The sequence below is a fragment of the Orycteropus afer genome, unplaced genomic scaffold (assembly GCF_000298275.1).
Source record: "Orycteropus afer afer isolate SDZICR_OR568_19922 unplaced genomic scaffold, OryAfe1.0 scaffold00024, whole genome shotgun sequence".
Lineage (NCBI taxonomy): Eukaryota > Metazoa > Chordata > Mammalia > Tubulidentata > Orycteropodidae > Orycteropus > Orycteropus afer.
In genome coordinates this window covers 15661061-15675600 of record NW_006921611.1, presented here as the reverse complement: position 1 = coordinate 15675600, position 14540 = coordinate 15661061, and the positions used below count along the sequence as shown (strand labels likewise).

The 14540-nt window shown below is 40.2% G+C and overlaps 1 protein-coding gene across 1 annotated transcript in view; it reads left to right on the top strand.

Annotated features, from left to right (window-relative positions):
* The window catches only part of SH2D4A (SH2 domain containing 4A), a 108991-nt gene that overhangs the window by 20358 nt on the left and 74093 nt on the right, over positions 1–14540 (top strand). Inside the window, exons 2-3 of the mRNA XM_007935045.1 lie at positions 11683–11842; positions 13457–13628. Of these exons, the coding sequence (XP_007933236.1) occupies positions 11683–11842; positions 13457–13628 (332 nt within the window). The remainder of the gene's footprint in view (positions 1–11682; positions 11843–13456; positions 13629–14540) is intronic.

The window sequence follows — 14540 nt, the reverse complement described above, 5'->3', positions numbered from 1 at the left end:
CCCCTCCTTGGGTTTCCGAGGCAGTATCACTACGGAAGTAGGATTGCCCAACCTTCCTTCCGAGGAGTGGCTGGTGGGTTTGAACTGCCAGACCAGAGCTCCTAGGAGGTAGCATATGATCAAGAATTGATGGCATTGAAGGAAGAAGACCAAGCTGCTCTGAAGGTGAAAAACAAAGCTATAGGATTTGACAGAATATCAAATGTGATGTGTCAACAAATGGATGCAGCACTAGAGGTGCTCACACTTTTTTGTCAAGAAATTTGGAAAATAGTCACCTGGTCAACTCAATGGAAGAGATCCATGTTCATGCCCATTTCAAAGGTGATCCAACAAAAATGTGGAAATTATCAAACAATATTATTAATATCATGCAGAAGTAAAATTTTGCTGGAGATAATTCAAAACTAGTTGCAGCAATACATTGACAGAGAACTCCCAGAAATTTAAACTGGATGCAGAAGATGATGTAGAAGTAAGGATATCATTGTTGATGTCAGATGGATGTTAGCTGAAAGCAGAAAATACCACAAAATGTATTTTATTGACTATGCAAAGGCATACAACTATGTAAAATCTTAAAAAATTATGGCTAACATTGTAAAATTCCAGAACACTTAATTGTGCTCATACAGAACTTGTGCATAGACCAAGAGGTAGTTATTCAAACACAACAAGGGGATACTGTGTGGCTTAAACTCAGGAAAGTTATGCATCAGGGTTGTATTTGTTCACAATACTTATTTAATCTGTGTGCTGAGCAAATAATCCAAGAAGATGGACTATATGAAGAACACAGCATCAGAATTGGAGGAAGACTCATTAACAACCTGCAATATGCAGGTGTCACAACCTTGCTTGCGGAATGTGAAGAGGACTTGAAACGCTTACTGATGAAGATTAAAGACTACAGTCTGCAGTAGGGATTACATCTCAACATAAAGAAAATAGAAACCTTCTCAAGTAGACCAATAAGCAACATCATGATAAATATAATATGTTAAAGTTGTGAAGGATTTAATTTTACTTGGATTCATAATCAACGCCATGGAAGCAGAAGTTAAGAAATCAAACGATGTATTGCATTGGCAAATCTGCAAAAGATTTCTTTAAAGTGTTAAAAAACAAAGATGTCACTTGGAAGACTAAAATGTGCCTGGCCTAAGCCATGGTATTTTCAATCACCTCGGAAGGAAGATGGGGCAATCTACTTCTGTAGTGATACTGCCTGGGAAACCCAAGGAGGAGTCACTGTGAGTCGGGTCCAACTCGAGGGCACATAATAACAACAAACAACATAGGCATTTGATAGCTGGATAATGAATAAGGAAGACTAAAGAAGATTTGATGCCTTTGAATTATGTTGATGAAGAATATTAAATATACCAGAGACTGCCAGAAGAATGAACAAATCTTTCGTGGAAGAAGTACAGCCAGAATGCTCCTTAGAAGCAAGATAGACTTCATTTTACATACTTTGGACACATTATCAGGAGGAACCAGTCCCAGGAGAAGGACATCATGTTTAGTAAAATAGAAGGTCCGCAAAAAAGAGGAAGCCCCTCAAGGAGATTGATTGACACAGTGGCTGCAACAATAGGTTCTAACATAGCAATGATTGTCAGTATGGTACAGGACCAAGCTGTGTTTTGTTCTGTTATACATAGGGTTGCTGTGAGTTGGAACCAACTCAATGGCACCTAACAATAACAACATATACCAGTGACTTGAAAACCAAATTGCCAAACCAGGCCTCTTATCTAAACTTCAGACTTAATGTCAGTTGCCGAGTGAGTATCTCTGCTCAGAAGACCCTGAAGTACTGCAAGCTTTATCCAAAACTAAATTCATCAGCATTGCCCCACCTCTGCTTCCTCCAGTCTGACCCTGCCTCTCATTCCCTATCAGGATTGGCACTTGTCTTCCTTAGTCACCAAAGCCAGAATCCTGGAAGTCTCCCTCATTATTTCCTGTCTCTGGTAGTCACTAAATCCTATAAATTTTAGTTCATTTCCTCCACTTCACAGAGCTTTTACCCCACAGGAGTAAAAATAGTAACCACCATCAATATATTGGTCTGCCACCATATGTCAGGCATAAGCATTGTATTTTTTTTTAATTTAAATCCTCATATGAGTCAAATGATAATTAAATGAGGTAATGTTATCCCTATCTTACAAATTAGGAAAACAAACTTTTAGATGTCAATTGTATCAGTCATTGGTAGAGCCAGGATTTGAACTCAGATCCAGCTCAACCCTAAGGCTATGTTCCAAATCACTAATCCTTACTCCCTTTTCTCCTGCTTGAATGTCTGTGTCCCTGACTCTGAGCTTTATCATTTAACTGGGTTTGAATTCTTACATACATGGTAGGAATCTGTTTATGGATAATAACAGCTTTTCTTTCCTTTTACCTTCCTTGGGTCCCATGGATTCAGCTGATCTCCTCTATTTCAGTGTATCAGTCTACTTTTCTGATTGAATATCTGTCTTTCCTATACCACCACCTATTTCCCAGACTATAATGCACTGCAGGTTCTCCAACTTCCTTGCTGTCCTTTTGTCTCTAAACAAACATAAAAATCTATTAAACATTTTTTAAAAATAGACATTAGTGTTATTAACACAAGATTATTACCTAGGCTAACAAAAATAGCAAACAATGGGGAAAGCAACCATTATAATTTCAGGAAGTCCTGATATGAGTTGGCCTTGGTCTTTAGTGAAATGGACATGGGACTTGTCATTATTGTTAGTTGTCATTGAGTCAGCTGCAACTCTTGATGACCTTCTGTGTAACAGAATGAAATATTGCCTGGCACCATCTTTATGATCATTGGTATGTTTGAGTCCATTGTTGTAGCTCTGTGTCAGTCCTTCTCATGAAGGGCTCCTCACTTTTATTGACTCCATTTTACCAAACATGATTTTTTCTAGTGATTAGTCTTTCCTGATGTATCCAAATTATATGAGCTGAAATCTCACCATCCTTTCTTCTCACAAGCATTCTGGTTGTGTTTTATGTAAGACTGATTTGTTCATTCTGTCATTCTGGCAATGGACAGTGTATTCAGTATTCTTTGCCAACACCACAATTCAAATGCATCAGTTCTTCTTCCATCTTTTTTTTTTTTTTTATGGTCCAGTTTTCACATGCATATGAGACAGTTAAAAAGAACATGCCTTTAGTTAGACACATCTTAGTCATCAAAAACTTTAAAGAGGTCTTTTGCAGCACATTTGCCCAGTGCAGTACATTATTTGAATTCATGACTGATGCTTCCATGAGTGTTGATTGTTGGTCCAAGTAGAATGAAATCCTTGACAACTTCAGTTTCTTCTCCATTGATCATGATGCTGTTTGTTGAGGATTCTTGTTTTCTTCACATTCAAGTATAATCTGCACTAAAAGATGTGGCCCCTGCCCTGCCTCTGTGGGGAAGGGAAAGAACATGATGGTGATGGTGCTTCCAAATTTGTCTAAGAGAACTCTGGCTTACACTTGTCTTGACATTCCTTCTGGTTGTTGTCTTTTCCCTCTTAAAGGTATTTCAGTGTGGACACATTATAAGGCTGCTCTGAGCATAGGTTTTGGAGTCGTGCAGATTGTTTTTTCATTTTGGTTCCATATTCACTAGCTCTGTGACCTTGGATAAGTTCCTTAACATCCTGACCTTCAACTTCCTTTTTTGTAAAATAGGGGTAATAGTAACCTAGGATCACACTCCATCTAATGACAGGTATGGCACGGGCATCAATCAATTAGAAGGGACATGGTCGTAGCACTAGAGTCTTGGAGGTCCCCTTCAGGCATTCATCTTTTGGTTTCTGGATCATCAGGTAGGGTATCCTATAGGAGAGGCTAGAGTGGTGGGAGATACTTGGTACTTTGGGGCAGCAGTTCTTGGAAGTATGTCAGTATTTTAATAATCTTGGTTGTATCAGCCCTGATGATACTCCATTGTAGTTAATGTGGAAATTCCTTACCACAATCCCTGGAACATTGTAGGAGATTCCTGGCATTGGTTCTCTTTTGGCTTCTTTTCACTCAGTTCTAGATGTTCTGTTTGTGAGGACAGAGTACATAATATTTTTTTTCTTCTTTCTTTCATGCCCTCTTACACACATATATTTTCTATTACTGTGGTTGTCCTTTTGAGTTGTATCCATGTTGGGTAGGTGCCAGATGCTGACTTTTGAAAGTGCAGAATCTTTGCCCTGGGAGGGCCCTTAGAGATGGCATTCACCTTTTCCTTGAGCAGATAATCCATACTGATGCTTCAAGTCCCTACCCCCTCTACCTCTGCTCTCACCTACCATATGGGGATACATCAGGCAATACAGAGTGGTGAGCAGGTAGACACTGCAATATAAGACTAGAATAAACCTGGTCATTTCCTTGCCAGGGACGTGTGTCACCCCATGTGTTATGTGATTATTTTCAACACTGCCTGATTGTTGTTCAGTCAAGTCGATTTTGACTCATAGCAACTCCATTTGACAGAGCAGAGCCGCCCTATGGGGTTTTCTTGCCTGTAGTCTTTATGAAAGTAGTCTGGTGGCACAGGGTTAAAGCATTTGGCTATTAAACAAAAAGTAAGCAGTTCCAACTCACCAGTTGCTCTGCGAGAGAAAGATGAGGCAGTCTGTTTCTATAAAGATTTACAGCCTTTGAGACCCTGTGGGGAGTTCTACTCTGTCCTGTAGATTTGCTGAGTTGGAAAAGACTCGATGGCAGTGGGTGAGTTGTCTTTATGAAAGCAGTTCACCAAGTCTTTTTCCCATGGTGCTGTTAGGTGAGTTTGAACATCAGCCTTTTGGTTAGCAGCTGAGTGCTTAACGATTTGTGCTGTTAGTACTCTTTACTGCCTGGTTAGGGGTGTGACCCTTGTGGAATGAGGTGTGGACATGTGTCCCTGTACTATCAGTACTTTGTAGTGTAGTACTTGAGCTGAACTGGCCCATTTTCTCTACCTTGTTTCAGAAAAGCTGGTGTCAGAAGAAGGTTTTAAGAGTGAAACAATTCTCAAGAAGAACAGGCAGTAGGTAAACATGTTTGAAGGATGGCAGGGGGATGTAGAATTAAATGGAAGTGCTGCTATAAAAAGGTCCCTTCTTCACTGTCCTCTGATTGAAGAGCTCACATAATTTTAAGGTGAAGTAGACAGAAAACCCAGAATACCAGGATAGTATTCATTATGACAATGCATGCCCTCTCAGAATCCCTTTAGTTCATACCTTTACTTTAAGGGGGTAGAAATGTGGTTCCATGGATATATTTTCAACTTTTCTCTTCCTAGAAAAGAGCTTTTCCCTCCTTGTCAACATTTCATCTTCATTTATTCTGTTCTTCCCTGTATCCATCTTTCCCCTGGCCTGTTCCTTGGCATCCTTTCCCTTCCCTCTTCTAATAACCCAAGCAAATGTAAAACCTGCCCATGTGTCCTTATTTAAAGAAATCTTTGAACTTTCTTAAACTATCCCTAAATTATTCTTTCTCTCATATAGACCTGCAGAATAGCTCCAGAATATAGTAGATGCTCAGTAAATATGGTGGGGTCAATGACTAAGTTCTCTCTTTTTCCTCTTCACTAATAAACTTCTCCAGAGGCATACTTAGTACTTCCACTGATTCTTACCATCCTTTCTGTCCACCACCTTTGTATCCTATCCCCACCAGTCTCTGCAAAATTTACTCTGAGACTGCCTAAGATTTTTCTCAGTCTTCATCCTTTTCCCTCCATCTCAGAAGCATTTACCTCTGTAAATATCTCTTTCCCGCTCTCAATTGCATGACAGTGCATACTCCACAGTCTCCTTCCATGTTATTTGGTAATCAGAATTCTTTAGAGAGTTATGTCTAACCATATAAAGCCCCCCATTCTGCCTTCTAAGCCCACTTAAGAGCTTTCAAGTGAGAGGAAGGGAGGCCCTGGGTGGTACAAACTGTTAATGTGCCTGCCTGCTAACCATAAGATTGAAGGTTCAAGTCCACCCGGAAGCACCTTGGAAGAAAGGACTAACAATCTACCTTAGAAAAATCAGCACAATTCTCCTCTGACACTCATAGGATTGCCATGAGTTGGAATCAACTTGACAGCAACAATTTTTTTTTGGTGGGGTGAGGAGGGAGTAGTCAGAACCCAGAACAGAGACATTATAAGTGGCCCTCTGTCAAGGGATCTTTTTTTTTTTTTTTTTGGTCATCTGGCCAAGTCTGACATGTTACATGTAATTCTATTTCAGTGTGGCTGATTTCTTTATATTCACCATTACTCCCATCTCTCTTCCTTTTTAAATTTCTAGACTTGTTGTCATTGCCACCACTCATCTATCAGTTGTCATTGTTAGGTGGTGTCGAGTCAATTTCAGATCATAGTGACCCTTTATGACAGAGTAGGATTCCCTAGGCTGTAATCTTTTTGTATGTGTCAAAAATTTAATATTATTATTCAAACGTATGTACCAATCACTAATGCTGAAGAGGAAATTGAAGATTTTTATCAACTTCAGTCTGAAATTTATTAAATATGCAACCAAGATGCATCAATGATTACCAGTAATTGGAATGCAAAAGTTGGAAACAAAGAAGGCTCTCTAGCTGGAAAATAGGGCTTTGATGATAGAAATGACAGCTGAGATTACATGATGAAATTTTGCAATACTTATGACTTATTCATTACAAATATTTCTTTATTGTGATTTGGGTGAAAATTTCATTACAAATACTTCTTTTCAACAACATAAATGGCAGCTACACTGGTGGACCATACATGTGGACCATACCAAATGAAACACACAGGAATCAAATCTACAACATCTCTGGAAAGAAATGATGGAGGAGCTCAATATCATCACTCAGAACAAGGCCATGGGCCAACTGTGAAATAGACCATCAATTGCTCATATACATGTTCAAGTTTAAACTTAAGAAAATTAAAACAAATCCACAGAGCCAAAATACAATCTTGAATATATTCCACCTGAATTTAGAGACCACCTCAAGATTAGATTTGACATGTTAAACACTAATGACCAAAGACCATACAAGTTGTGGGAAGACATTAAGGACATCATACATAAAGAAAGCAAAAAGTCATTAAAAAGATAGAAAAACAGAAGCAAAAGACCAAAATGGTCATCAGAAGAAACTCTGATACTTGCTGTAGAACATAGGGTAGCTAAAGTGAAAGGAAGAAAGGATAAAAAAGCTGAACAAAGATTTCAGAGGGCTGCTTGAGAAGACAGAGTATTATAATGAAATGTACAAAGATCTGGAGTTAGAAAACAAAAAAAAAAAAAAAAAAGAAAGGTAAGAACATGCTTGGCATTTGTCAAGCTAAAAGAACTGAAGAAAAAATTCAAGCCTCAAGTTGCAATATTGAAGGATTTTGGGTAAAATATTGAACAGTGCTGGAAGCATCAAAAGAAGAAGGGAGGAATATACAGAATCACTGTACCAAAAAGAATTAGTTGACATTCAACATTTCAGGAGGTAGGTAGTATATGATGAAGAACCAATGCTACTGAAGGAAGAAGTCCAAACTACACTGAAGGCTCTGGTGAAAAACAAGGCTCCAGGAATTGATAGGATACCCATTGAGATGTTTCAACAAATGGATGCAGCACTGGAAGTGCTTATTCATTTATGCCAAGAAATTTGAAAGACCATTATGTGACCAACCAACTTGAAGAGATCCATATTTGTGCCCATTACAAAGAAAGGTGATCCAACAGAATACAGAAATTATTGAACAATATCATTAATATTTCATGCAAGTAAAATTTTGCTGAAGATAATTCAAAACCACTTTCAGTAGTCCATTGGCAGGAAACTGTCAGGAACACAAGCTGGATTCAGAGAGGATGTAGAAGTAGGGATACCCTTGCTAATATCACCTAGATGTTGGCTGAAAGCAGAGAATACCAGAAAGATGTTTACCTGTATTTTATTCACTATGTAAAGGCATTCGACTATGTGGATCATGACAAATTATAGATAATATTTTGAAGTTTATGAATTCCAGGACACTTACTTGTGCTCATGTGGAACCTATATATAGACCAAGAGGCAGTCATTTGAACAGAACAAGGGGACGCTGTGGTTGAAAATCAGGAAGGGTATGCAACAGGGTTGTATCATTTCATCATACTTACTCAATCTGTATGCTGAGCAAATAATCTGAGAAGCTGGACTATATGAGGAAGAACACAGGATTGGAGGAAGCCATGATATTTTTAGTTGCCTCATATGCATGGGAAAACTGGGCATTGATTATTCAGGAAGATCAAAGAAGGATTATTCCATTTTTATTAGGGATTCCATGAAGAATATTAAATATACCATGGACTGCTAGAAAAGCAAACTAATCTGTGTTGGAATAAGTATAGCCAGAATGCTACTTGGGAGCACAGATGGCAAGACTTTATGTCATATACTTTGGAGACGTTATCAAAAAGGACCAGTTCTTGGAGAAGGACATCGTGGTTGGTAGAGAGCAAAAAAGAAGAAGATCCTCAATGAGATGGAGTGACAACAATCCTTCTACAACAGGCTCAAATGTGGCAATGATTGTGAGGACCGCACAGTGTTCCTTTCTGTTGTACATAGGGTCTCCATGAGTTGGAGCTGACTTGAGGGCACCTGACAACAACAGCAACAATCTTTATGGGAGCAGATCTCCAGGTCCCTCTCCTTTGTAGCCACTAGGTGGGTTCGAACTACCAGCCTTTCTGTTAGCAGTTGATCACTTAACTGTTTTGCCATTAGATCTCCATTTTCTAGACTCTGATTCGGGTCCAACTTGATGGCATATAACAACAGTCTTCTCCTTAAAGAGCTCTAGGGGTGCTGTGGTTAAAGCATTGGGCTGCTAACCAAAAGGTTGGCAGTTTGAACCCATCTACCACTCCCTGAGAGAAAAAGGAGTCAGTCCACTTTTGTAAAGATTTTCTGCCTTAGAAACCCTATGGGGAAGTTCTTTTCTGTCCTGTAGGGTCACTGAATCAGAATCAACTTGATGGGAGTGGGTTTGAGTTTGGTTTAGTCCTTAACATTGGCTTTCAGTGTTCCTAAGCACACACCCCTAATTACATGCAATTCTGAAATTTCTGTCTTCTACCCCAAAGCAGTGCCTTCTACCCTGAGAGGTATCACCTGTCTGCTGGCAGCCTTCAGTACTGCTGTTTTAGGGGAGAATATCTAGTGCTGTACTGAGCTGAGCTGCTGGGAATCTCTTTGTTCTTCCTCTGTCCCTCCCCTGGCACTCTGCCATTACCCTCTCTGGGTGTCTTCCTCTGCTGCTGAAAGAAAAATAATGGCAAAGATTTCCTTAGATGAAAGTTGAGAGATGGACATAATAAAGTATTATTAATTGCCCTGAGAGAGTATAATAAAGGGAGTTTTATGAGGTATGACATCTTTTTAAGGTTAATGAACCATTTGGCATTTCCTCAAACAGAGCAGAACTCGCCAGGGCTGGCACTAAGTACTACCTCTGCTAGGCCACACTTAGACTCTCTCTTCCCTTAGTAATTTCTGGCGGCTTTTGCTGTTTCTCCACTTGTGAAAATAAGATCCAATCAGTTTCTTTCTGAATGATACATTTGACTCTTTTCATAGTGAAGACTATAATTCTGCTTTTCTTTTCTTTCCTGAGTATCTCTACTTAGAAGTTTATCATCCTGCAGAAAGTATCTATTGCAGTGAGAAGGGTATAAAGTGCCAAAATAAAGAACAACTCTCCCTTTGAGCAGCCTGCTTTTTTTTTTTTCCCCATGTATCCCAAGGCAATTATGTGACGTAGACCAACAACACCTAAGACAGAAGACACTTTGATTGGAAACCTTCTATTTGGTGTGAGGAGACAGAAGCCAGTGTGGATGACTAATCTTTAAAGCATGTGTCCTCCCTGGCCCACCATATGTTCCAGCCTCATGTCCCCTGTCTCACACTCAACACCACTGGCTAGTTTGGAGGCCACAAGTCTTGCCCCAGGGATCGTGGTTAGAACTGACTTTGAACCATAAAGGCCCTGCATAGATCTACTCTGGGACCTGGCGACCTTTAGATTTAGGGACTTCCCCTCCTGCCCTCTCCTAAGTTTCAAGGAGCATGACCTCTATGGCTGCATGTAGGGAGCATGGGAACTGAGTGTAATACAACCCACAGACCAATTTAAATAAGGGTTATTTAAGTAGCTTCACCAAGTATCACACTACCCCGGGCAGTATTATCTTCTCACAAGCTGGTGTGAATCTCTGAAGCACCCATATAAGTAAATAATAGGATAATGATGGTAGCAGTTAACCTCTGTTGAACTCATTACGTGGCAGGCTTGGGTGAAGTACTTGGCATACCTGTCTGCTTACTCTTCATAGCAGCTCTATACATTGTTGCTAGGTGCCTTAAGGACCCCATGTGACAGAGTAGAATTGCCCTATAGGGTTTCTTGGCTGTAATCTTTTTTTTGTTTTTTATTTTAAGAGCTTGTTTTACATTCCTAACGTTAAGTGTACATTTAGTTTCATTCCATGTTTACCATGTCCAACCCTAACCCAGTCTCCTCCCCTCCCTACTGTGTAACCCTCCCCCTGTGCCCTTCAAATTTTGCACTCCTATTTGTCCTGCATTTCCTCAGTTTGAATGTTGGTCCTATGGTGTCTCCTGGTCTATTGCTCTAAGGGATGTATTACCATAGAGTATGTGGGTGCGTCATCCTTGGTTAAGTGGTCTGCTGTACATCTTGTTAACTATTGGGCTGAGAGCCCGCCCCTGGGGGTGCATTTTATTCCAGGTGCAGAATGTAATCCAGGGCCATAGTATTGGGGATCTCATCAGATTTCATCTGACCAGTAATTCTGGTCATTTTTGAGTTTTTGGATTTTGTTCCACGTTTTCCCTCCCACTCTATCCTGGATCTCCAGATTTGATCCTTTCCTGAGTGGTTGGCATTGGTATTGGCTGTAATCTTTATGGCTGCTAACAGAAAGGTTAGAAAGCAATCTGCTTCCATAAAACACCAGTTCTTTCTCTGGTGGAGCCACCAACTGCTAACTTTCTGTTAGCAGCCAAGCACTTAACCGTTTGTGCCACCATGGCTCCTTAGTCCTATAGTGTAGATATTATTATTATCCATTTTTCAGATGAGGAAATTGAGGCTTAGAGGTGTAATTTGTGTAAGTCACACAGCTAGTAAGTGGCAGAAGTAGGATTTGAATTGTGGCCATTCTAACTCTAAAGAGCATGCTTTAACCTCCCAGTGAAGCTTACAAAGACAGTAGAAAGACTACACTCTCGAGCGGCTATGGAACTCTGGGTTATAGGGAGATTCTTAGATTTCAGTGGTTGTGGGATCTGATATCAGCTCTGTTACTCCAAAGGACAATGCAAACAATGCATGCTTTCTTCCTATCTCAGCTTCTTCATTCACCAAATGGGCATGACCCAAATCCATCATATTTTAATAACAAATATTACTACTGTAGCCACTGCCCACTGCTGCCACTACCATTGCCACCTATTAATGCTGCTTGCTCTTGAGTAGGTTGGAAGTGAAACAAATGATGAAATGTTTTGCCTCATTTCCGCCCCCCCCCCCAAAGAAATTCTTTAGTGATGAGAAGCATGGTAACACATGGCTAAAGATTCAGTTCAATCTGAGATTTGTTTTGTTTGCAGAGAATGGCAAATCTGTTCATTGGAAACTGGGAGCCGATAAGGAAGTCTGGGTCTGGGTGATGGGTGAACACCATCTAGATAAACCCTATGATAAGCTCTGTGATGAAATTATTGCTGAGAGGGCCCAGCTGAAAACAGAGCAGGAAGAAGAAGAGCTCAGGTATGAGACTTGCAAACTAATGAAAGACTTTAAAAAAAAAAAAAAAAGGAAAGGAAAGATGGTTCTTGTGCATGGTATCTGGTTGGTGAGGGATTGAGGTGGGATCTAAAGTCACAAACATGTGTTTTGATATATTTAGAAAATTTCTTATGCAGTTGGTGATTCCCTTCATTCCGACAATGCTATCAAATCAGCTGTTTCATATTCCCAGTTTCATTCCACTTTTGATCTAGATGAGTATAAAACTTCCCCAGTGGTCACCATTAGCTTCACTAGAATCCTGTTAGAGCAATACAGGGCAGCACAGTTGAGTATGAGGAATAGAAGTCAAAACTGTTAAAATGCAGCAAGTGTTCAAGCTTCAGGTCTTCACAGAAGGTTTGGTAGATATGGGGAAAAGAACATCAAGGCCCTTTGCTTGGTGATTCGATTCCACTCAGAGGTGCCTTGGAAGAAAGGCCTAGAGATCTACCTCTAAAAAATCAGCCACTGAAAACCCTTCGGAGTGCATTCCTGCTCTGACACACATGGGATCACCAGGAGTTGGAATTGCCTTGACAGCAACTAACAACCACCACCAGCCCACTGGGAGTTCAAAGATGCACAGGGAGCTTATGGGCCGGGAGGAGAGACAAGCAGACACACAACTAACTGCAGCCATGCAGGCTGTGATAAGTGCTATTATTAAGCATTGGCTGAGAACAGGTAGGAACAAAACATTCTGATGCATGAGTGAAATTTGGGCCAAACTTTGAAGAGAAGTACAGTTTTCCAAGTACAGGAGGTCGGGAAGTAAATTGAAGGCAGAGGGCATAACATCATCAAAATCTCTAGACTTGTACATGCAGGGTTGAGGAATGATGAGTTTTTCTGAGTGTTTGGGGCATGCATGAGAGAGCAGAGAGAGACAAGAGATATTGTGAGATGCCTTATAAGCCAGATTTAGGTGTTTGGACCTTACTCTTTAGACAGTAAGGAAGATTGTGAATAGTCAAGTGACATAATCAATTGGAGATATAGGAAAGTAACTCAAGGCAGATGATGGATTACTTCTGCTGGGTGCCCATGGTGGCCTCTGCAAAGTCTGCTCTCTCTTGGGTATCCTCCTCTAGCTTTGCTCCATGGTGCTGACAGCCTTACTCTGAGCTAGTAGTCTGTGCTGGGGTGGAAACTGGAAGAGACATGCAGCCCTCAGCTCAGTTCCTGAGGGCTGGTGATGCTACCCACCAGCTTCTGTACTTAAAAACTTCTGTACATGGGCCAAGAGATATAAAGGAATTATTTACTGACTCTGATCATAGGAAGGCAATTTGTTCTAACAGTTTAGCACCTGAGTCCAGAGTGGGACAGACCTGGGTACAAATCCTGATTATGCCACTTAGATTATGTAATTTTTGAGCCTCTTAAAAATACCAATGCCTTCCTCATACGGTTGTTATGAGGAGGAAGTGAATGTCTTTAGAGTGTTTAGCAAAGGGGCTGGCATATTACAAGCACTTGGTAAATGGTATCTACTATTATTTTTCACGTATTTTGAATGTAGTCATCTGCTTTAGAAAAGCTGTAAATTTTGAAGAATTTTATATATATAATTTCATTTTTCTTTCTGTTCAGAAAAGCTCAAGCCAAAGAATTCACCAATAGCTTGAAAACAAAGTCACAATTCAGTGATCTACAAGCACCAAATAATTGGAAGACTCAGCACATGGCAAAGAAAGTGACAGAGGAGAAGGAATTGGGGCAGGGATCTAGACCAGCACCAGCCCCTGAAGAAGAGAAAATTCAAGTGAGTTTCTTGTATCTATAAATGCACAGAACTTTATAACTGAGTGTCTTAGTTAACCAGTGCCTTACAACAACAGATACTTATTCACTCACAGTTCTGTATACTAAACCTCACTGCCATGAAACTGATTCTGACTCATAGTGACCCTATAGGACAGAGTGGAACTGCCCCATAGGGTTTCTAAGGCTGTAAATCTTTACAAAAGCAGATTGCCATATCAGAAGCAGCTGATGTGTTCAAACCTCCAACCTTTTGGTTAGCAGCTGAGCACTTAACCACTGCACCACCAGGGCTCCTTTTTTTGGATGCTAAAAAGTCTAAAATTAGGGTGTTGGCAGCACTGTGCTTCCTCCAAAGGCTCTAGAGGAAAATCCTTCCTTGCCTCTTCCAGCTTCTAGTAGCCTCAGGTGTTCCTTGGCTTGTAGGTGGTTCACTCCAGTCTCTGCCTCTGTCTTCACATGACTTTCTCCCCTGCATCAGCATTTCTTCTAATGACACTAGTCGTTTGATTAAAGCCCACCCTAATTCAGAATGATCTCATCTTAATTTGATTACATCTGCAAAGACTCTGTTTCCAAATAAGGTCACATTTACAGGCACAGGGGTTAGGGCTTCAACAACCTTTTTTTGGGAACACAATTTAGTCCATAACACTGGTGGAGAAAAAGATATTTGGGCCATTGCGATGAATGTAGGCAAGCAGCAGCATATTAAGTCAGCTTTCCTGGGAAAAGTTCCTCCCATCATTAAAGTCTCACTGTTCATTTCATTTTGGAAGATTTGGCTCATCTGCTACTTGAAAAAGAGAAAGCATCCTTTTCTCCTGGGACTGAATGTGCTAAGAACTCTAGGAATAAAATTTAGCATTTTAAAGCTATATTTATTATTTTACCCTATATCTTCTATAATAGG